Below are 24402 nucleotides of genomic sequence, written 5' to 3' on the forward strand. Positions count from 1 at the left end.
CAAGTGCTCAGGGACTGTGCACAAAATGCAACACTGAGAAGAGATACTACAAAAAAATTCAATAACTTCATTCACTCTTAGACAGTGTAGTGCCACCAAAAAGTGTCACGTAATACATCAATTATTATAGAAAATAAATGAAATAAACACAATTATACGAACAACCCAAAAAGCAAACAACAACTGTCAGTTATCATGGTGCAGGCACTTACGGATGTATGTGCAGAAGAGTAATGAGGAGCAAACAGTGACAGAGCCAAAACGTGAGACAAGAATCAGAGTCGTAGAACAAGCAAGGGTCGGGCGATCGGCAAACAAACAATGTTAAGGAGGAAAGACAAAGAGCGTAAACAGAAAAGAGAGCACTGAGATGGGAGGATGGGATGGGTAGCAGAGTCCTGGTGAGTGGGAGCAAAGATTCACGAGAGGGCATCAGCCTTAGTGTTCTTGGATCCAGGGTGAAAAGAAACGGTGAAATTAAACTTTGTGAAGAAAAGAGCCCATCTGGCCTGGCAAGGGTTTAACCGCTTGGCTTTCCTGAGATATTCTAGGTTCTTGTGGTCGGTTAGGATTACAAACGGGTGATTGACACCTTCTAGCCAGTGTCGCCATTCTTCAAGGGCCAGTTTTATTACAAGTAGCTCCCGATTCCCCACATCATAATTCCTTTCTGCTGATGAGAGTTTCTTAGAAAAGAAGGCTACTGGATGAAGTTTCTCTTTCTCCCTGAAACGTTGGGATAGGACTGCCCCTACTCCCGTGTTAGAAGCATCTACCTCCAGGGCGAAGGGCTTGGAAGGATCAGGATGCTGTAAGATAAGAGCAGAGGTGAAGGCTTGTTTGAGATGACAAAATGCTTCTTTTGCCACTAAAGGTGCCTTGGTCCCTTCTTGAGTAGTGCTGTCAAGGGAGCAGCGATTGAGCTGAACCCTCTAATAAACCAGTGATAGAAGTTTGCAAAACCTGGAAAACATTGAAGGTCCTTAATGGACGTGGGTGTGGGCCAAGACGTAACTGCAGAGACCTTGGATGAGTCCATACTCACTCCCTTGGCACTGATGATGTATCCTAGGAAGGAGATACACTTCTGATGGAACTCGCATTTCTCTGCTTTGACATAGAGATGGTTCTGAAGCAGGCATTGGAGAACCGTTCTTACATTCTCTTGGTGACTTTCCTTGTCTGGAGAGTATATCAGGATGTCATCGATATATGCAATAGCATATCTGCCTAGCATGTCCCATAGCACATCGTTGATAAGACAGTGGAACATGCTAGGTGCCGAAGAAAGGCCATACGGCATTACCCGGTATTCAGAATGGCTGGTGATAGTGCTGAATGCGGTTTTCCACTCATTGCCCCTTTTGAGCCTGATGAGGTTGTATGCGCTGCGTAAATCGAGCTTGGAGAAGATCTTTGCTGATCTGAGTTGTTCCAGGGCTGCGGGAACAAGAGGAAGTGGATAAGGGTATTTCACTGATACCTGGTTCAATCCCCTGTAGTCAATACATGGGCGAAGACCCCTGCCTTGTTTCTCCACAAAGAAGAAGTCAGCCAAAGCTGGAAACTTAGGACAGATGTAGCCCTGCTTGAGGGCCTCCTGAATGTACTCCTCCATAGCTGCTTGCTCCTTCTGAGAAAGAGGATAGATACGCCCATGAGGTGGTGACATGCCTGGTAGGAGGTCAATGGTGCAGTCATATGATCTGTGAGGTGGCAGCCCACAGGCTTTTCCCTTGCTGAAAACCTCCTTAGGTCCAGATAACATTCGGGAATGCTGTCCAGAGTGTCAGGTTGAGGCTCTCCACAGAGGTGGAGGTGAGAGTTATTTGAGGATGAGAAATCCAGCCTTGGAAGCATGCGGGTGACCACTGTAGAATGTCTTTGTTTTGCCACGAGATCAAGGGGTCATGAAGCTGTAGCCAAGGGTAGCCAAGGATGAGATCATGACTTATGGTGGCAGTGACAGAGTGAGATGAGCTCAGAGTGGATGGCACCCACTTGGATGCATAGAGGAGTTGTGCATAAGGTGACAAAATCATCTCCTATTGGTCCTCCCTCAATGGTCCGAATGCTCCGCGCACTTTGAAGAATGGTTGTTGGCAAGTTGAACTTCTGAATGACTGAGTTTCTGATAAAATTCCCCTCTGCCCCTGAATCAATGAAAGCAGAGAGGATGCAGGTAGAAGAAGCCAACTTTAACAATACTGGAACCTTGAATGATTTGAAATTGAACTGTCTTATTGGACTTACATTGCATGGAGGACCCCCTGTAGGAGATGAACAGGAAGGATGAATGGGACAGTGATTGAGCTGATGTTCAATGCTCCCACAGTAGAAGCAAAGCCCCTCCTTTCTTCTCCTTGCATGTTCGGAGCGAGTTAACCGGGTGCGTGAGACGTCCATGGCAGAACTGTCCTCCAAAGCTGGATCGGGTTTTCCACTCTCCTGTAGGGAGGGTCGATGAGCCAAGAGATTACCAAGATGAATCACGAGGTCAAGGAGAGAATCCAGCATTAGTTGTTGATCTCGGCAGGTGAGTTCGCTCAGAATCTCTGGGCGCTAACCACATGTCAAAATACAGCTTTCAGAGCAGGATCATTCCATCCACTAACAGCCGCTAGTGTTTTGAATTCCAGGGCATATTTGGCCATGCTTCTGGAGCCCTGGAATATGGGCTCTACTTCAATCCCCTTGGGTTTGTGGTCAAAAACCCTTTTAAACAGAGTGAGAAATTGCTCATAAAAGACTTAGTCGGCTCACCACCCTTACTCCAAACTGCACTGGCCCACTGGAGTGCTTTGCCTGTGAGAAAGGAAAGAAATTTAGCAATCTTGTGCTTGTCAGACATGCTAGGCATACCAGTGAAGTACATGGAGCATTGGAGAAGGAAGCCTTTACAGGCGAGAGGGTCTCTGGCGAATTTCTCCGGAGTTGGAAGTTGTAGCGCTGAGCTTGGAGATGACTCAGAACACGTTAGGAGGGCCTGTGACATCACAGTTGCTAGTTGGGCCATTCTTGTGCTGGGGTCGGCTAGCATCTGCTGATGCTTTCCTAATAGGCGTCCTTGGGCATTGAGAGCAGTTTGCTTGGCCTCTTCCACTACATCCATGGTGGTGAAGTATCCTGTCACGGTGCAGACACTTACAGATGTATGTGCAGAAGAGCAACGAGGAGCAAACAGTGACAGAACCAAAACATGAGACAAGAATCAGAGTCGTAGAACAAGAGAGGGTCGGGCAATCGGCAAACAACATTAAGGAGGAAAGACAAAGAGCGTAAACAGAAAAGAGAGAAGCAAGAGTCAGAAGAACAAGAGTCAGTCAGAAACAACAAGGCTTGGTATGAACTGACAAGCAGAAAGATGCTTCGCATTGGAGTAGTGTGAGAGAGAGGTTTATATAGGCAGGGGGACTAATTAGGATGATGAGTGACAGCGGAATTCAATAGTCTGGAGACAGAGGGCACTGTGAGTTTTGGGGAGTGTAGTCCATAGTGTCCATGTTTGTAGCGTTGACATTTTCAGCAGGTTTACTGACATCAGTAAAACAGACATGAACTACAGATGTGAGAACATTCCACTGTTCCACCATCCATTTTTTTTATTTTATTTCTTTTTTTATTTTAGTAAGAGTAATGTTAGACCTGTGAATCAAACACAAAATTGATCTGGACTAATATGGCCCTTTAAAAATAGGCGTTACGTCAGGATGAGAATACAGTGTTTAACAAGTTTAACGTTACTTAGCTCTGTTCGAGGCTAAACACGAAACAAACATTAGCTTACGGACAGTGTTAAATTAGCGAATGTAAGCCATTAGAAGAAGATGAACAATGTTATTAATCACAAGTACACCGGAGGAAACCCATACAGACACGGGGAGAACATGCAAACTCCACACAGAAAGGCCCTCATCTGCCACTGGGCTCAAACCCAGAACCTTCTTGCTGTGAGGCAGCAATGCTAACCACTAAACCACCATGCCGCCCAATTAGCACAATTAGATAGCAAGCTGCAATAATAGTTGTAAATATCACTAATTTCATGAAAGGCATGTATCTGTGTGGGATAAATAAAGGTTAAAAGTAGATATATAGAGGATATTACACGGTTGCACGAAGATATGAAGTTTATCTTCGAGTGGTGAATGTATATATCACGAGTGAGTGAAGAACGAGTGATATATCTTTCCACACGAGAAGATAAACTTCATATCTTCGCACCACTGTACAATGTTCTTTATATTATATAGACACATCCACAAAAAAAACCACAAGTTAATCAAAAGAATTTTAATTTTAAACCGGTTCACCATTTTGACAATGCGCATCAGCAGGAAAACACTGACAGTGACATCATTGGAGTGAAATATCGGGAATTATTATCCATACAGGACACTTTTTCCATGGAATAAAAACATGTTCTATTCTTTTCTAGCGGGTTTCATTCATTTGGTTTGATAGCATGCAATATTGTTAGCATATCACTTATCCTACATGTATTATGTCACTCTACCCAATGGAGAATGAACGTTGAATATGGTTTACGATACTGGATGGTTGTCAAGACAACATGATGTCACACAGAGATGTAAAACTTCTGCGCTAGCGAATGACTGAGACAATTTGTAAACAAAAATGACCACCAGGTTTGCTTCGGAAGGTTTTGGGAGAATTTTGAAAGAGAAAGACACGTTAAAACACCCAAAAGAAATGTATAATAATAATAATAATAATAATAATAATGGCTTGCTTTTTTCATGGTATATCCAATATATTCCATTCAGCTAGCATGATATTGAACTCATCTTCGACTCGTTAAGTATCATGCTAGCTGAATGGAATATATCTGATAGACCACTCAACACCAGCCAGGGTTATTTAAATCTGTCACTCAGATCCGCGAGTGTGAGTTTTTCAACACAAGAAGATAAACTTCATATCTTCAAGCCAACATGTGATTTTCTTTTTATTATATCAACACTTTCACAAACAAAAAGTACCCAAATTTATCAAAACAATTCATGGATTTCCTCACGAGTGACAGAGATTTATACCACAGTTTTAGTTCTACATGTACCAGGTGGAGTTTGTATGAAAAATATAAGTGGTATATTTCCCAGTAAAACACTCATGTCTGTATAATATATATGTTATTTATCAGTTGGGAGGTCAGTATTGTGAAATACCGTGACCGAGGTCTTGAAAGTACTGACCGAGGCCCTCTGGGCCGAGGTCATGGTATTTCACCATATGGACTGACCTTAAGCTGGTAAATAATATATTAATTTTTTTCTTTACCAAATTCTAACAGAAAACGAGAGCTCCCGAAAGGAAAAACCGAGCCGAGGCGAGCCGCTATTTTGAATCCTCATTCACGGCTGTAATGCAAATGGCTTCCTCCTTGGTATACAAGTGCACTTCCATGGCAGGAAAAAAACTACATTTTGCCACCTATGTAGTCCTCTATTTATACAAAATTGAGTCATTCAGGATTCAGCCATGTTTTTGCTCGGCGTTAGCAACAGTTACAGGTTTTTAGCTTTCTCCTGAAATGTTTTCTTTTATTTTGTCTTCCTCAGGGTAGTAAAACTCGCTTTCGCTGTGAAGACTGTCGTTATCACTATCCATGCTGTAAAATTAATGCTATTATACTGAGAAATGCTGGCAAAAATTTATAAGATTTTTGATAAAAATATTATAAATAAATCTTATAAAAAAGATAAAATGTTGACAAAAATTGCTACTATGTTTGTTGTTGTTGTTGTGAATGAGCGAGTCACCAGAAGTCCGTAACTGGGCTCGCCAGCCAATCAGAGCGCAGGATTTGATGGAAACCGGACCACAAAAAAAAAAAAATCTTTATTTTACTGTAAATTAGACCCATTTTCCAGTGCATGTTGAAAACTGCTGCAGATGATGGTTGGAAGAATGACTTAAAAAACAAACAAAACAAAACACTTGTTACATAGCTCAAATAATGAACCAGTTGAGTTAAATTGACCCAGCTGTTGGGTAGATTATGGTAACATCTGGTGCAGGAGGGGATGGGCATTGTCTTCAACCACTAACCCAGCAGCTGGATTTCAGAAAATGGCCCAGAAAGAGTTAGAATAACACCCCCGAACACAAGGAAAAAAAAAAAAGAATAGCCAAAACAGCCTCAACCCAGTATTTGGGTTGAAAAAACAACCCAGCATTTTTTACGTGTATGTTCCACATACAACCCCAATTCCAAAAAAGTTGGGATGCTGTGTAAACCGTAAATAAAAACAGAATGCAATAATTTGCAAAACACAAAAACCCTATATTTCATTGAAAATAGTACAAAGACAACATATCAAATGTTGAAACTGAGAAATTGTATTGTTTTTTGAAAAATATATTATTTTTAATTTGATGTCGGCAACATGCTTCAGAAAAGTTGGGACAGGGGCATGTTTACCACTGTGTTGCATCACCTCTACTTTTAACAACACTCTGTAAACATTTGGGAACTGAGGAGACCAGTTGCTGTAGTTTTGAAAGAGAAATGTTGTCCCATTCTTGCCTGATATACAATTTCAGTTGCTCAACAGTTTGGGGTCTTTGTCGTATTTTTGCACTTCATAATGCACCAAATGTTTTAAATGGGAGACAGGTCTGGACTGCAGGCAGGCCAGTTTAGCACCTGGACTCGTTTACTACAGAGCCATACAGTTTTAAGATGTTCAGAAAGCGGTTTGGGCGGCACGGTGGTGTAGTGGTTAGCACTGTCGCCTCACAGCAAGAAGGTCCGGGTTCGAGCCCCGTGGCCAGCGAGGGCCTTTCTGTGCGGAGTTTGCATGTTCTCCCCGTGTCCACGTGGGTTTCCTCCGGGTGCTCTGGTTTCCCCCACAGTCCAAAGACATGCAGGTTAGGTTAACTGGTGACTCTAAATTGACCGTAGGTGTGAATGTGAGTGTGAATGGTTGTCTGTGTCTATGTGTCAGCCCTGTGATGACCTGGCAACTTGTCCAGGGTGTACCCCGCCTTTCGCCCATAGTCAGCTGGGATAGGCTCCAGCTTGCCTGCGACCCTGTAGAACAGGATAAAGCAGCTAGAGATAATGAGATGAGATGAGAAAGCGATTTGGCATCGTCTTGCTGAAAGAAGGAAGGCCTTCCCTGAAAAAGATTTTGTCTGGATGGCAGCATATTGCTCTGAAACATTCAGCATTAATGATGCCTTCCCAGATGTACAAGCTACCCATGTCATGTGCACTAATGCACCCTCATACCATCACAGATGTTGGCTTTTGAACTGTGCACTGATAACAAGCCAGATGGTCCCTCTCCTCTTTAGCCTGGAGGACATGGTGTCCATGATTTCTAAAAAGAATTTCTAGTTTTGATTCGTCAGACCTCAGGACAATTTTCGCTTCGCCTCACTCCATTGTAAAAGAGCTCAGGTTCAGAGAAGGTGGCGGTGTTTCTCGATATTGTTTATATCTGGTTTTAACTTGCATTTGTGGATGCAGCAATGAACTGTTTTCACAGGCGATGGTTTTCTGAAGTGTTCCTGAGCCCGTACAGTGATTTCCACTACAGACATGTGTCTGCTTTTAATGCAGTGTCACCTGAGGGCCTGAAGATCACAGGCATCCCATGTCAGTTTTCAGCCTTGTCTCTTGCATGCAGAGATTTCTCCAGATTCTCCGAATTTTTTAATGACATTATGTACCATAAATGATGTGATCCCCAAATTCTTTGCAGTTTTACATTGAGGAACATTATTCTTAAATTGCTGCACTGTTTGTCCACGCAGTCTCTCACAGAGCGGTGGACCCCTCCCCATCTATACTTCTGAGAGATCTCTCTCTGGGATGCTCTTTTTATACCCAATCATGTTACTGACCTGTTGCCAATTAACCAATTATTTATTTATTCTTTTATTTATTTATTTTTAGCATTACACAACTTTCAGTCTTTTGTTGCCCCGTCCCAAATTTTCTGAAACATGTTGCTGATATCAAATTCAGAATGAGCATATATTTTTCAAAAAACAATAAAATTTCTCAGTTTCAACATATGACATGTTGTCTTTGTACTATTTTCAATGAAATATATGGTTCCCAAGATTTGCAAATCTTCACATTCTGTTTTTATTCATGTTTTACACAGTGTCTCAAGTTTTTTGGAATTGGGGTTGTAATCTAAGACTAATAATAAATGGATTATTCCATATAACAGATAATATGTAACAAGAAGTTTTCTTTAAGGAGGTCTCATTTAACATTGCAGTTTGGGCTTTCCAGTTTCTCAGCAACATGACAAGCTGTGCTTTTTTCTTATTTCCTTTGAGAGAAAAAAATGCTGGTTTTAGGTGCTATAACATAAGTGACAATGCTGCCATGCAAAGGCAAACTGCAGTATCTGCATAATGTGTCATAGCAAAAGACAAGTCCAATAGTGTCACCTATTCGCTATTGGACTGACTTTTGCCACCAGTGCAATATGCAGATACTGCAGTTTGCCTCTGCACACCAGAATAGGAACTAACTCATTTCCTGGATTAATGAGTTTAAAGACAATTATTTGATGGCAGATTAGTGTTGTTTAATGCTGGACTCAAATTACATTCAAATTCACATCATTTCTTCTCAGCTGAATTGCTCACAGTGTGTCTTTTGCTACCAACACAAAAGGTGGGTTGCATATCACATGAAATGGTATGACTTTATCTTTCCAACAATGCTAGCTGCTTGTGGATGCAATGAAATGTTGGTATGAAAAATAATTTTGAATTTACGTCAAATTTAATCACAGTTACAATCTGCGTACTGCTCTGTGTCCATGTCCACAAACTTTACTCTTGTATGAATTACTCATGAACTTGTCATGGCATCTAATATCACAAGAAAGAGCAGAACCAGAGCTTTGTAATGATGCTCGTCATATTTGTAAAGTATTTGTACATACCCAAGTAATCATGTTATGAAACATATCAAAACGTCTCTGTGAAGATTCTCAGTCGTCCAGGTCATAGTAAACTGTGGGTGGTAAAAGAGAGCAACTGGACTTGCTTGAAGATTCTTGAAGACGTTTCACCTCTCATCCGAAAGGCTTCTCGGATGAGAGGTGAAACGTCTTCAAGAATCTTCAAGCAAGTCCAGTTGCTCTCTTTTACCACCCACAATATCAAAACGTCTGGAAATTAATATCTGTACTAATTTCTTCAGCCATTTTCAGTCTCCTGCTCCTTGGATGAATAAGTCACAAAATCACTATCACTTCACAGTGTATCACATACCAAAATAAACAGCAGGACTTACCCTTTTCAATGATACTGGATGTTTCTCTGTGTCAAAGTTCTGTCAAGTAATCTGCTTTTGAATTCACAGCAAATAAAACTATGACCTTTATTTCCATTGGGCACTAATCACATATTTTTGCAAATTGCTAAATCATAGAATATCCAACCATCTGGTTCTGATATTGCCAGATTACAGAAAATCTCCCCGACACAATTATGAAGCTATCTCTCCTGCCAGCATTTTATAGTGAGATACATGTAAAAACAATTTCATAAGACATGATCTTTTTTCCCCTTGATATAAAGGTTAATATAAGAACGTGCATCATTATCATATCAAATAGTGGAAGATCTGGATAGACTAAACTGTTCTGAAAAACAGGATGTGTGTAGGGCTAGTCCTTAAAATGACCAAGATAAGAGCTTAAAAGTAAAGGTAATGAAAGTACCCTGAAAATAGCCTTGGGTTTGCAGGATTAAGAGGAATAAATCACTTCATGCCACCCAGTAATTGTTTATTTTCCTATAACAGCATGCCCAGTCAGGTTTTATTCCTTTCATATATTACTCCATGATATTCAATATGCCTAATATTTTCATTGTTGACTATTTGAAACCATTTATTACATTCAAGGATTAATCTGCAATCAATATTAAAAGGACAGCAATTTTCATTCACTTATTAGACAGACAGAATTTTGGTGAAGTGTCTACACATATCTTTGTACCCTACTTAAATAAATCTAATTGTGAGTCATTACTGATCAGTTTGACTGTACAGTGTCTTGCAAAAGAACTCATCCCCCTTGATGTTTGTCCTGTTTTATCGTATTACAAGCTGGAATTAAAATGGATTTTGGGGGGGTTAGCACCATTTGATTTATACAACATGCCTACCACTTTAAAGGTGAAAATTATTGTTTTACTGGGACACAAACAATAATTCTTCTTCTTCTGGCTGCTCCCGATTGGGGGTCGCCACAGCGGATCTTTCATCTCCATTGCTCCCTGTATTCCGCATCCTTCTCTACCACACCTGCCACTTTCATGTCCTCTCTCACCACATCCATGTATCTCCTCTTTGGCCTTCCTTGTTTTTGTTTGCCTGGCAGCTCCATCCTCAACATTCTCCTTCCAACATGTTCTGCATCTCTTCTCAGGATGTGCCCATACCATCTCAGTCTCATCTCTCTTAGCTTAATTCCCAAGCTCTCCACATGTGCTGTCCCTCTGATGTGCTCGTTCCTTATCCTGTCCAACCTCATCACTCCCATCGCAAACCTTAACATCCTCAACTCCGCCACCTCCAACTTTGCCTCCTGTCTCTTCATTAAGGGTATGGTCTCCAATCCATACATCACAGTTGGTCTCATTACTATCTTAGACAGCTTACCTTTCACTTTTGCTGGGACTCTTTTATCACAAATGACTCCCGAAATCCTTCTCCAACTGCTCCACCCTGCCTGCACTCTCTTTCTCACCTCACTATCGCAGCCCCCATTTTCCTGCACAGTTGACCCCAGGCACTTGAATTCACCAACTTTCTTTACGTCTACTCCTTGCATTTTCACTACACTCTCATCCCCATTCTCATTGATGCACATGTATTCTGTTTTGCACAAACAATAAGATAAAAAAAAACAGAAATCTGGAGTGTGCATAGGTATTCACCCCCAAAGTCAATACTTTGTAGAGCCAGCTTTTGCTGCAATTACAGCAGCAAGTCTCTTGGGGTATGTCTCTATTAGTTTAGCACATCTCGCCATGGGGATTTTTGCCCATTCTTCAAGACAAAACTGAAAGAAAGAAGAAAGCACAACTTTATTCATCACACACTTGTGAAATTTCCTCTCTGCATTTAACCCATATGAAGCAGTGAACACACACATACCCAGAGCAGTGGGCAGTCATGCTAACAGTGCCTGGGAATCAGTTGGGAGTTAGGTGCCTTGCTCAAGGGCACCTCAGCCCAAGGCCATCTCATATTAACCTAAACTGCATGTGTTTGGGGGAAACCGGAGCACCTGGAGGAAACCCACGCAGACATGGGGAGAACATGCAAACTCCACACAGAAAGGCCCTTGCCGGCCACTGGGTTCAAACCCAGAACCTTCTTGCTGTGAGGCAACCATGCTAACCACTACACCACTGTACCACCCAACTGCTCCAACTCCTTCAAGTTAGATGGGTTGCATTGGTGTACAACAATCTTCAAGTTATGCCACAGATTCTCAACTGGATTGAGGTCTTGGCTTTGACTAGGCTATTCCAAGACATTTAAATGTTTCCCTTTAAACTGCTCCAGTGTAGCTTTAGCAGTAATGTTTAGGGTCATTGTCCTGCTGGAATGTGAACCTTCGTCCTCATCTCAAACCTCTGGCCGACTCAAACAGGTTTTCCTCCAGAATTGCCCTGTATTTAGTGCCATTCATCTTTCCTTCAGTCCTGACCAGATTTCCTGTCCCTGCAGATGAAAAATATTCCCACAGCATGATGCTGCCAGCACCATGCTTCACTGTATGAATGGTGTTCTCAGGGTGTTGGGTTTGTGCCACACATGGCATTTCCCATGATGGCCAAAAAGATCAATTTTAGTCTCATTTGACCAAAGAATCTTCTTTCATGTGTTTGGGGAGTCTGCCACATATTGTTGGACAAACTCCAAATGTGTTTTCTTAAGCAGTGACTTTTTTCTGGCCACTCTTCCATAAAGCCCTGTTCTGTGGAGTGTATGACTTAAAGTGGTCCTATGGACAGATACTCCCATCTCTGCTGTGGATCTTTGCAGCTCCTTCAGTGTTATCTTTGGTGTCTTTGTTGCATCTCTGATTAATGCCCTCCTTGCCTGGTCTGTGAGTTTTGGTGGGCGGGACCTTCTCTTGTCAGGTTTGTAGTGGTGTCATATTCTTTCCATTCTGCTATAATGGATTTAATGGTGCTCCCTGGGATATTCAAAGTTTGGGATATTTTTTATGACCCAACCCTGATCTATACTTCTCCACAACTTTGTCTCTGACCTGTTTGGAGGCTCCTTGGTTTTCATGTTGCTTGCTTAGTAGTGTTGCACAGTCAGGGTCCTTCCAGAACAGGTTGATTTATACAGACATCATGTGACAGATCATGTGACACTGACTGCACACAGGTGGATCTTCATCAACTAATTATGTGAATTATGAAGTGAATTGGTTGGACCAGCTCTTATTTAGGGGTTTCATATCAAAGGAGGTGAATACTCCAGATTTCTGTTTTTTTTTCATCTTAATTATTGTTTGTGTCACAATTTAAAGCGGCTAGAGATAATGAGATGAGATGAGAAAAACAATTTGCACCTTTAAAGTGGTAGGCATGTTGTGTAAATCAAATGGTGCTAACCCTCCAAAATCCAATTTAATTCCATCTTTTAATGCATCAAAACAGGACAAACACCAAGGGGGATGAATACTTTTGCAAGACACTGTAGTCTTACAAGTAGAACTACATTGATGGTAGTTGATAGTAACCTCCACCACCATCATTTGTAATCATTAAAAAAAAAAAAAAAAAAAACAGTCAGGGACCCCCCTGGTTATATATCATAGACAATTGGGGGTAGGGATTCAGGAAGGTGTTTTACACTGGGGCTTCTGGAATTTTAAGTAGTAAACATGTGGCATGAGCAATGACATCACACCCACGTAATAATTTTTCAAATAATTTTTCTTTTAACATAGAATGTGACTTTGATTACCAATAATATACCACAGCACAGTTGAATTTTCAAATCTCAAGGTGTTGATTAATTTTCTATAGCAGCACAGATCTGAATATTTATGACTAACAAACAGGTTTATATTAATTATTTAATTCAAATAATAATTGAATTAAAAATGTGTTATTTTATAACAAAAAATAAGCATATACACATACAAATTAACGTGGTGAAGGCTTTTTAGGAGACAATTATTTAATATTTTTTGGACGGAGTGTCAGCATTCAGGTTCCCGACATGGAGGATAGTTCCTATTTATCACTTATGTTATACAGTGCCTTGAAAAAGTATTCATACCCCTTGAACTTTTTCACATTTTTCCACCTTACAACCACGAACTTAAAAGTTTTTTATTGAGATTTTATGTGATAGACCAACACAGAGTAGCACATAATTGTGAAGTGAAACGAAAATGATAAATGGTCTTCAAAATTTTAAACAAATAAAAATCTGAAAAATGTGGTGTGCATTAGTATTCAGCCCCCTGTACTCTGATACCTCTAAATACAATCCAGTGCAATCAATTGCCTTCAGAAGTCATCTAATTAGTTAACAGAGTCCTACTGTGTGTAATTTACTCTCAGCATAAATACACTTGTTCTGTGAAGGCCTCAGTGGTTTGTTAGAGAACACTGAAGAACAAACAGCATCATGAAGACCAAAGAACTCACCAGACAAGTCAGGGATAAAGTTCTGGAGAAGTTTAAAGCAGGGTTAGGTTATAAAAAAAATCCCAAGCTCTGAACATCTCAAGAAGCACTGTTCAATCCATCATTCAAAAATGGAAAAAGTATGGCACAACTGCAAACCTACCAAGACATGGCCGTCCACCTAAACTGACAGAGTGATCAAGGAGAGCACTGGTCAGAGATGCAGCCAAGAGGCCCATGATCACTCTGGAGGAGCTGCAGAAATCCACAGCTCAGGTGGGAGAATCTGTGCACAGGACAACTATAAGTCGTATACTCCACAAAGCTGGCCTTTTTGGAAGAGTGGCAAGAAGAAAGCCATTGTTGAAAGACAGACATAAGAAGTCCCGTTTGCAGTTTGCCAGAAGCCATGTAGGGGACACAGCAAACATGTGGAAGAAGGTGCTTTGGTCAGATGAGACCAAAGTTGAACTTTTTGGCCTAAATGCAAAGCGCTATGTGTGGCAGAAAACTAACACTGCTCATCACCCTGCACACACCATCCCCACTGTGAAACATGGTGGTGGCAGCATCATGCTACAGTATGGGGGGATGCTTTTCTTCAGCAGGGACAGGGAAGCTGGTCAGAGTTGATGGGAAGATGGATGGAGCTAAATACAGGGCAATCCTGGAAGAAAACCTGTTGGAGGCTGCAAAAGACTTGAGACTGGGAAGGAGATTCACCTTCCAGCAAGACAATGACCCTAAACATACAGCCAGAGCTACAATGGAATGGTTTAGATCAAAGAATATTCATGTATTAGAATGGCCCAGTCAAAGTCCAGACCTAAATCCCATTGAGCATCTGTGGCAAGACTTGAAAATTGCTGTTCACAGACACTCTCCATCCAATCTGGCTGAGCTTGAGCTATTTTGCAAAGAAAAATGGGCAAAAATTTCAGTGTCTAGATGTGCAAAGCTGGTAGAGACATACCACAGTAGACTTGCAGCTGTAATTGCAGCAAAAGGTGGCTCTACAAAGTATTGACGCAGGGGGGCTGAATATTAATGCACATCACATTTTTCAGATTTTTATTTGTTTAAAATTTTGAAGACCATTTATAATTTCCATTTCACTTCACAATTATGTGCTACTCTGTGTTGGTCTATCACATAAAATCTCAATAAAAAACTTTTAAGTTCATGGTTGTAAGGTGGAAAAATGTGAAAAAGTTCAAGGGGTATGAATACTTTTTCAAGGCACTGTAGTACAGTCATTCCCTCACTAGCATCTCTAGTTTATTTTACTTGTACTTAATGCGACATTTTAGAAAAGCACTTCTCATCATGCTACAGAGAAACCAGACAGAGAAACTCCACTGTCCTGAAGACTAGAGTCTCACGGATGTTCCCTAACATTAAATATAACTGTTCTTGGGTTTGATGTGACGTCACATCCGCCTCATTAGTTATTCAAAACTTTAGCTGGTGGTCTACCAAAACTCAGTTAACAAAGCGTTTCTACAAAGAAGGTGCATTGCTTGCATGAGAAATACCTTATGCTTGCGTTGTTTTAGGTCATTCGAATCAATCAAACCGTGAAACTGATAAGTTTCTTCAGGGTTCCCTGTGAACTAATAAAAAAGAGTGAACAAACACAGGATTTCACAAAGACATCGAGAAAGGTGGCTTTTGAATCTCTCACTGAAATCGAAGGGAGCCGAGTCGAAGCATGACCGAGTTTTCAGTGATCACTTGGTGAAAGGTTTGTATATCCCTCTCAGCTATGTCCTTAGTGTTTTCCAAGTACTTTTCTTGCTATGTGTCGTTATTCTACGGTACTTTTTTTTAGTCACGAAGCGCTAAAGTCCCCAGCTGTTTCTTTGTTTACTCCTCACAAAGTCCATATGCATGAAGGTCGCGACAAAATTCTTACCCAGCCCTACAGTTACAGTGTGCTGTAATCACTTCTCCATCTTGTTTAACTAAGATCCAGGTCTTTAAAGGGGTTTCTGATGATCTTTGAATGATTTACCTGAGAGATAAGAGCCAACACAAGTGAGAATCAAGTAAATTGTTTGTTTACACTTCAACTTGCAGTGCTTCATTGTAAGGACACGAACGAAAAGCTTAAAAAAAAAAATATTTCCATGGGCAAAAACAATGCAGGATTCATTTGGCAGTGACTTGATACTGAGGTCCTTTACCCAGCCACATACAAAAAAGTTGTAAGCCTCCATACTCTTCCATGCTTTCATCTGTTTTGCAGTGTAGAAGGACGTCTGCAACACCAGATAGTTCGAGATGTCGGGGAACTCGACTGAAGGGCAGTTTTCGAGATTGTATAACAAATCCTTCTTTCCCAGACTGCAGGGGTCGATTCCATTGCACATAGCAATCTTCTGAATATATCTAAAGCGAGCAGTGGCTTCTAGATTATGAGCGTACTCTGATAAGTTATCACTAGTTGTTTGCACTATGGCAGCTGTTTTGGTTTGCTAGACTACCAGCAGTTTTACTGGAAGTAAAATCGCTAAGAAAAGTCACGTGACTGAAACCCAAGAATAAACAGTTAAAAAGTGCAATGTATCATTCATTAATAAATAAAAATTGGAATTGTTAGCAAATTGCTGTGGTATACATGTGATTTAGGACTAACCTTCCCTCCATAACTTTGCCTACTATTTTTGTGTGCAATTGTCACAAGAACTTTGTTACTATTTTATTCTTACCCATACCCTTATCTTAACCACTGAGAGGAAGAATTCTAAACAGATCAGCTTAAATGCATATCTTCTGCCACCACTTACTTCATCTGTTCTGACCTTAGTGACAGTGTGAAGCTTTTAGCCATCTTAATAACATTCATCATGTCACCACAACAATCTTACACCTTCACACGACCAGTAAGCCAGCACACCAGCTTTAATTAGAACCTTTTAATAGTAAGCCGATGCCGATGCCCTTGTCTTGGTTATGATGACTGTATGGCTTCACTCCTGCTCATCTCTGTCCACGTTATATCAATTATTTAAACTGCCACACCAAACCTGTCTGGAGCCTAATTATTGATCCAAGGAGTCTTAAACAGCCTAAAACCCAGTGCATCTCTTCAGCCGCTGTTTGTGGTGGCTTTTATATTGATCCGGTGGTAAAACACATAAACCTCAAAAGACGGCATTTCTTTCATTCTCTATGAAATATTAAACTAATACTGTTTCCTGCTTTCATTTCCCATGTAACCTTTGGGACAGATCTCTTCTGATCGGGATCAGCTTTGGTAGCAGATGGAAACTAGATACAGGTCAGCCTGCACTTCACAATACATTAAGAGATAATCAAAAATGCTTTGGATTGAACTGATATGTCCTGCTTATTAGATACAGTACAATGTTTTTTTTTTCCTGTACCTACATGGCTTTAGGTACCGTACATCTGCTGAGCACTGACTGCATGCAACACACCTGCAAAACAAAATTACAAAACATAAAACAGTGGTGTATGATTATAAATGCACTATTATTATAAATGTTCAAATCTGTTAATTTTTTCACTCATACACCGAACAGCAAATTTTTGTCAGTATGCATCTCACATCTTACAGCTTCTGTAGATATATTGGTGAATCATGGCACCACAGCAACCGTATCACATGAAAACTTTACCAACTACTTTTGTATTCCTTCTAAACGAGCTTTACAAAGATGATATGGCTCTGAAGACCGTATTTTTATACTGAATAAGAATATGGATCAAAGTAATACACTAATACTTGGAAATAGTTCTGGAAGTGTGTACTGGTGAATTATTCATTTTGTGAATGTCATAGAGCACTCAAATTTTTACACAAAGTACCCTCATTTGTCTACTACAAATAGCAATGTTTTCAACTTCTCTAACTATATCACAGAATTCATTATTTGATTTTAAATGCAAAGAGTGCCATTGTTACAACCTACCCCACTACCAGGGTATGTTGTAATACGACCTGGGGTGAACTGTAACAGTAAAACTGAAGAACTACAAATTGAGACCACACCACAAAATCTCATCTCATCTCATTATCTCTAGCCACTTTATCCTGTTCTACAGGGTCGCAGGCAAGCTGGAGCCTATCCCAGCTGACTACGGGCGAAAGGCAGGGTACACCCTGGACAAGTCGCCAGGTCATCACAGGGCTGACACATAAACACAGACAACCATTCACACTCATATTCACACCTACGGTCAATTTAGAGTCACCAGTTAACCTAACCTGCATGTCTTTGGACTGTGGGGGAAACCGGAGCACCCGGAGGAAACCCACGCAGACACGGGGAGAACATGCAAACTCCGCACAGAAAGGCCCTCGCCAGCCACGGGGCTCGAACCTGGACCTTCTTGCTGTGAGGCGACAGCGCTAACCACTACACCACCGTGCCGCCCGCACCACAAAATATGCATCTATATAAGTTTATTGTGCATGTGTCAATACTTGAGCATCTTCCTGTGGTTCACTAAGAACAAAAGGAACTCATCACTGATGGCTAAATGAAGAACAGGGGCAGTGGTGTGTGTCCTAACATTAGAAGAGCTTTCTTAAGGAACATCTGATAATACCTACTGACACACAGGAATGGAACACATTATACATATGAACAGAAACCTTCAGCAGGGGGTCAGATGCAGCTCATCATAATCTACGTAAAATTCCAGGAGGACTTTTGGCAATGAATAAACCAACAAACATACACACTGTTTTCCTTTTAAATGATAAAACATGAACTTGAGTGTGTGTATCTCTGTGTGTTATCCATCGAATCAGAGTCACAGTGGTGATAGATGTATGTAGGTTTACCAGAGGTGCAGTTTTCGTGAGCCCAGAACTTGCAATTTACACATCTGATACACTTTTCTTTGGGTTTGGAGTTTCCAAAGGGCTTCATGCACACAAAAGTCTTATTCTATGTGAGTTGTAACTACAGGGATGGTTGTAATATTTTTTCTTATGAGGCGTTACAACCATCTCCACCCCTGTCAGTCATTGTTTAGCTACCTGTACCAGCATGGTGGTTTGACTTTAGCATAGATTAAATGGCTCACATTTTACCTAAGAACCTACTCTTTAATCTAATACAAGTTACTTAATTCAAACTCTGACAGTATCAGTACTAATCAAACAAAATATAGACTTGGTCCAAAAAATTACTTTCTTACTTGAAAATTAGTGTTTTGACTGTAAAATCTGCACACTTCTTCACACAGCCATGCAAATTCATATGCAAGGTCAGGGAGGGAGTGGTTATATATGAAACTGATCACATGACTCTTATGCTATCTCTTGTTGCTGAAAGTGATGCTGTTACAACTATCCCTTTGTCACAACCATCCCTGGTCTCCTCTACATGTCAGACACTGTAACATCCAGCTCAGACATTCCCCCTCCAGAACACCTTGCAGTTTGCTTATTTCTCTTCTAAGTTCTGAGTAATTTACCTTTTGGACAGATCTTATGAGTATGACTTTGTATGCCTTGCCAAATTTTGGACCTTTTGACTTGCCCTTGTGTCATGATATCTCTGATATTTTGTGCATTGACCTTGACCTGTGAACACTTTTTTTTTTAAATTTTATATTGTACCTGATTGTATTATTTTGGTATTGCCCCTGACTGTTTTGAGTTTTGTCAATAAAACTTCTGCTCACAGATCCTCATTTTGCTTCTGCGAGCCCCTTGGTACAAATATACAGTAACAGCATCAGGCTAAATGAAAAAGAAGCAAAAGTATACACACACTGGCCACTTTATTAGGAACACCCATTCACCAGCTGTTTGATGCAGTTCTCTAATCAGCCAATCTCTTGACAGCGGCACAGTGCATCAAAATCATACAGATACAAATCAAGAGCTTCATTTAATGTTCACAATGTTCAAACATCATAATGGGAAAATTGTGATCTCAAAGTGTGACTTTCACTGTGGCATGGGTGTTGGTTTGAGCCAGATGGACTGGTTTGAGTATTTCAGAAACTGCTGATCTCCTGGGGTTTTCACACACAACAGTCTCTAGAGTTTACACAGGATGGTGCAAAAAACAAAAAACACTGAGTGAGCGACAGTTCTGTGGGTGGAAACAAACGCCTTGTTGATAAGAGAAGTCAGAGGAAAATGGCCAGTGGTGGGTTTCCCAAAAGCCTCTTAACACTAAGAGTATCTTAACTAGGAGAGTGTTTATTGTGCTGCTTGCTCGACCATTTAAAGCATATACGCAGAGCCATGGCCTCACTTTCGTTGATAAATGCCTTGAGACCTCAAGAATGGCATAGGAATAGTTTTAAGTGTTAACAATAAATCTAATATAGTAATTTTTACAATTAAAGTGATTCATATAGGTAGCGGTCTGAGTGAACGACCTTGACGTCTGTAACGTCACAGCAGGAAGTCTATTGGTCTCATCGCCATTTCCACTATACTAAAACACAGAGTTGACTGCAACTCTGAACCTCCATTTTGAGCTAATTTATTGCCATGCCACGTAGATGTGTTGCTGGCGGGTGCAGCAACATGACAGAATGTGGATTTATGTTGCATTCATGGCCCAAGAATGTTCAAACTGCAAAGATTTGGATGCGTTTTGCGAGAAGTTCATGGGCACATTGGGCGCCTACGAAGTGGTCTCTCCTCTGCGCTGCACATTTTACTGAAGACTCGTACGAGACCTCTGATCTGTTGAGGAGCGTTGGCTATAAGCCCGTATTGAAAGAGGGTGCAGTACCAACAATTAAATAAAACTACAAGAAAAGGAAAGTATTTATTTTATTTATTTATTTTTTTTAAGGAAAAAGTGAGTTTAGTTGCACCAGTTTTCCCGGAGTGAGCCGAGGGTTGTTGGTAAAACCTGGGATGGAACAGGACGAGACATATCACTCGGGCAGTGACCTCCCCGCAGTTGTTGCTAAAACCGGTGACATCCTGTTCCGTCCTGGGTTTTAGTAACTGCCTGAGCCGAGCAGTAATGGTGGAGTACTCAGTAATGGAGCGAATGGAGAAAGAGTGGAGCGGCCGTCTTATTTCTAAACTGGATATTGCTGCCATCTCGCCCTTACGTGGAAAAAGTGAATGAACGGAGAACTGATAGAACAACTGAAAGTCAGATTGTTTCAAAACAATCAGCCACAAGATCGGCCTTCAAGAAGCAAGAACACAGACGGGTAAGCTCCGACTCTTATTTGGATACAAAAACAACACGTTGTTTACCTGCATTTAGATTAATACATGTAACTTGTATTGTGTTTAAGTTACCGGTATAAGATTATTTAATTTGCTTCAGACTGTGATTGTCTCAGTTCATCTGATTATTTAATTAGCCTTCTACATTTTATCAGTGAAAATGCATGCATGTACACTACTGTTCAAAAGTTTGGGGTCACCCGGACAATTTTGTGTTTTCCATGAAAAGTCACACTTTTATTTACCACCTGTAACCCTGAAGGGATTTAATATTCAGCATTTGAAAGTGGATTTAAATAAATTAATTCATAGCGTAATAAATAATTTAAAATGTATTTAAGGTAATAGTAGAAAGTACATGAAGGTTAAGGTTAAAATTAATTTGGCCAGCAAGAAGGTCATTTGATTCTATTACTTTAAGAGAAGAGGTTTTTTGGGTAACATGTATGGCTTTTTGAATATTACATGTTAAGCGTTAAAAATTTACTATGTATGAATATTTGTGACAAATGTTTTGATTTTGCCTGAAAGTATGTGAAAATAAGTCTGTATTACTGTTTAATTTATTTCTTTTCTGTATTTTCCGTGATGGGCCAATCACGGAAGAGGTCAAGGGGGGAGGAAGTAAGTAGCAGTTGGTACGGAGGAGAGAGATGCAATTTGGAAAGAAGTCGCGCATTCAGTGAGCCCCGAGTTAAGTAGTTACGCTAATTCACACAAGGTGAAAGTGACTCTATCATCATCAAAGTTAAGTTTTCGGCATGAAGACTTTGTTAGAACTTCAATGGTGATAGTTATCCGCCTGTTAAGTGGACAGTTTAACGTAAGGCAGAGTTGAAGTCTGACGCGGTTTAGCCCAAGGCGTCTATCCAGTGGCTTTGGAACGGACTTTGCGAGCACGCTAGCGACCTGCAAGCTACAACGTGAGGCCCATTCAAGCGCGGGGGCAGCGACGAGAGCACCCGGACACCAACTGAGCCTGACCGTGTTGTCGAGGGGAGAATTGAACGTGCAACGACCGAATTCCACTGCATCTGCCTATAACCTCTCCAACGCGCGAGTGACTGCCAAGATATTGAGGTATTTGAATTCCTTATGTTTGCCACAGCGGTGACGGAGCCGTTGTGTTTAAGGCTACCCCGCACCCAAGCTGCAAATCAGGCCTGCAACGGGAGAACTGGGGTCGGGGAAAGGTATTATTTTGAAACTATTGCCGGCTTTAGTATATAATGTTTTTTTTTTTTTTTTGGGCCCTTTAGGTTTCATTGTGAACCATTCTTGGTGATATAACTAAGTGCTTGAAAACCATTTTTACATTCCCTTTTCAGTAAATAGTTCATGTGTTCTTATAACTTTTTTTGTGGTCATTGAGTGTTGCACATGTGTAATTTAACCCTGAGGAAAATTTAGGTAAAAGTGTAATTGTACATACAATTAGCCATCAAAACACAAGATAGTTGCTGTAAAAGTAATCCATTTATTTAGTTTATGTATAATATATCAGAGAGGAACATTTTACCTTGTCAGTGAGATTTAAGAAATTGCAATATTCAGAGGTGAAACCTCACACATAATAACCGTATTATAAGAACTCAGGTTAGCCCCTCTCACATATTGTCATTTTCACACGGGAGGCGCTACATAAATTGGAGGCACCGCTGGGATATTAGTGTGGGTTTCTTGTTTTTGTTCTTATTTTTCAAGTCAAAATAAGCATTTTGTATTGCCAATACTAACAACAGTTCAGTTAATGTGGATAACAAAGCAGAGCTAATATCAGAATTAAAGGGATGGTGCCGTGGTGAGGAATTAGATGAGGCTCATGCAGTTATGGTACTCATCCCACACGAAGTCAACATTACTGCCGTTGAAGAGACAATGCAAACAGTGAAGAGTCTGGGGCGTGTGCGCGTTCGAGGGCGGACTTTCAGCATGCGGCAAAACAGATACCTGGTCCTATGTGAATGTAAAGAAGCCGTGAGAAGGGAACGTGTTCCTTTGGAAGTGGTTCTTCCTGATGGTGGAGGGGCATGGCCGGTTATCACAGCAGATGAAGCCCCAGTGGTTACTACACAAGATTTCAATCAGAAACTTAAGGGGTTGTTGCAAGCAGAGGGTAAAACTATGGAAGATGTCCGTACATTGCTTCCAGAAGGGGAGGCTACCGCCAGCCCAACTGTGGCCATTCTACAAGCAGTAAGTGATTTGGTTAACACCAGTAAGCCATCCAGTGACAACAGTTACCGCCGCCTGCGATCCTTTTCTGGGTTGTTTCCCATCCCATCAGGAGAAGAACATTTCGACCACTGGATGGAGCAAGCCCGGCTCATGGTGGAAGAGTGTGACTGCTCTCCCAAAGAGAAAAGGCGAAGGCTGATGGAAAGCCTAAGAGGCCCAGCTTTGGAAATTGTTAAAGCAGCCCGAGCTGCTCATCCTGACATTAGCCCTGAAGACTGCTTAGAGGCGCTTGAGCATGCTTTTGGGACAGCAGAGTCAGGAGAGGATTTATATTTTGCTTTTCGTTTGTTACAGCAACAGGCTGGTGAGAAGCTCTCTGACTTCCTTAGGCGGTTAGAACAGTCACTGAATAGGGTAGTACAGAGAGGTGGCCTCCCTCCTGGCCATGCAGACAAAGCACAGTTAGAGCAGTTGTTGCGTGGTGCTGTTTGCTCAGATTTGATATTGCTTAATCTACATCTGAGAGAGAAGAAACAAAAGCCACCTACATTCCTCCAGTTGTTAAAGGAGATTCGTGAAGAGGAATATGATGCCTCACGGAAAAAGATCAGTACTATCGTGCAAAGTGCATATGTACAACAAGTCAATGATGTCACGCAGACTGAACTGCAGACATTAAAATCAGAAATAAAAGAGCTCAAGTCTCTAGTTGCGACTGTGGTGTCAAAACCAGCGCAAGTCAGGTCAGACGACACTCAGAGAACCCTCACTAATGTAGTGTCTAGTGAAAGCTGTTCTGACAATGAGCTAACCGCTTTAAAGAAACAACTGAAACGTCTGCAACAAAAAGTCACTAACAAAATGCCTGAAACGCAGACTGCTGCTGCAGCTGTAGATGTTCTTAAACCAGTGGCCAGCTCTCACCCGGGGTCACTTAAGAGCTCAGATGAATATTTTTGTTACCGGTGTGGAGAGAATGGGCATTTTGCAGCCAAGTGTCAAAACCCAGAGAACCAAGCCAAAGTTATTAAGAAATTAATTCAGGCTTTAAAGTTGTCAAAGACCAACCAATCCACTGGGGAAGCTACCGTTAGTGCTGTTAACTGTGATGTTAAGAAGAGTGCTGCAGGTGTGTTGCAAACTGCTTGCATTCCTGATGGGTTGGTGAGGCCACCTAGTCTAGTGCCACTGAAGATAAATGGGCACCCCTGCACTGCCTTGTTAGATAGCGGCTCCTAGGTGACGATTATTTTCGAGCCCTGGTACAAGAAATACTTGCCTGATACACCAGTTGAGCAATTCCAGCGTTATGGATGTGACACTTGAACTCAAAATGGCAACAAATGACCCAGTGCATGTTTTAT

At 41.1% G+C, this 24402-nt stretch overlaps 1 protein-coding gene across 3 annotated transcripts in view; it reads left to right on the forward strand.

The window, feature by feature from the left end:
• LOC132870054 (chemokine-like protein TAFA-2) overlaps positions 1-24402 on the forward strand; it is a 158968-nt gene that overhangs the window by 110904 nt on the left and 23662 nt on the right. For 2 of the 3 annotated variants that reach the window (XR_009651049.1, XM_060903598.1), the window contains exon 5: positions 16905-16954. Coding sequence is in view for 2 of the 3 variants with exons in the window: in XM_060903598.1 (XP_060759581.1) it covers positions 16905-16934 (30 nt within the window). In the remaining variant the exon portion in view is untranslated. Of the gene's footprint in view, positions 1-16904; positions 16955-17074; positions 17953-24402 lie in introns of those variants that run through there. The other variant, XM_060903599.1, reaches the window with a different exon arrangement.

This window comes from Neoarius graeffei, chromosome 21 (assembly GCF_027579695.1).
Source record: "Neoarius graeffei isolate fNeoGra1 chromosome 21, fNeoGra1.pri, whole genome shotgun sequence".
NCBI lineage: Eukaryota > Metazoa > Chordata > Actinopteri > Siluriformes > Ariidae > Neoarius > Neoarius graeffei.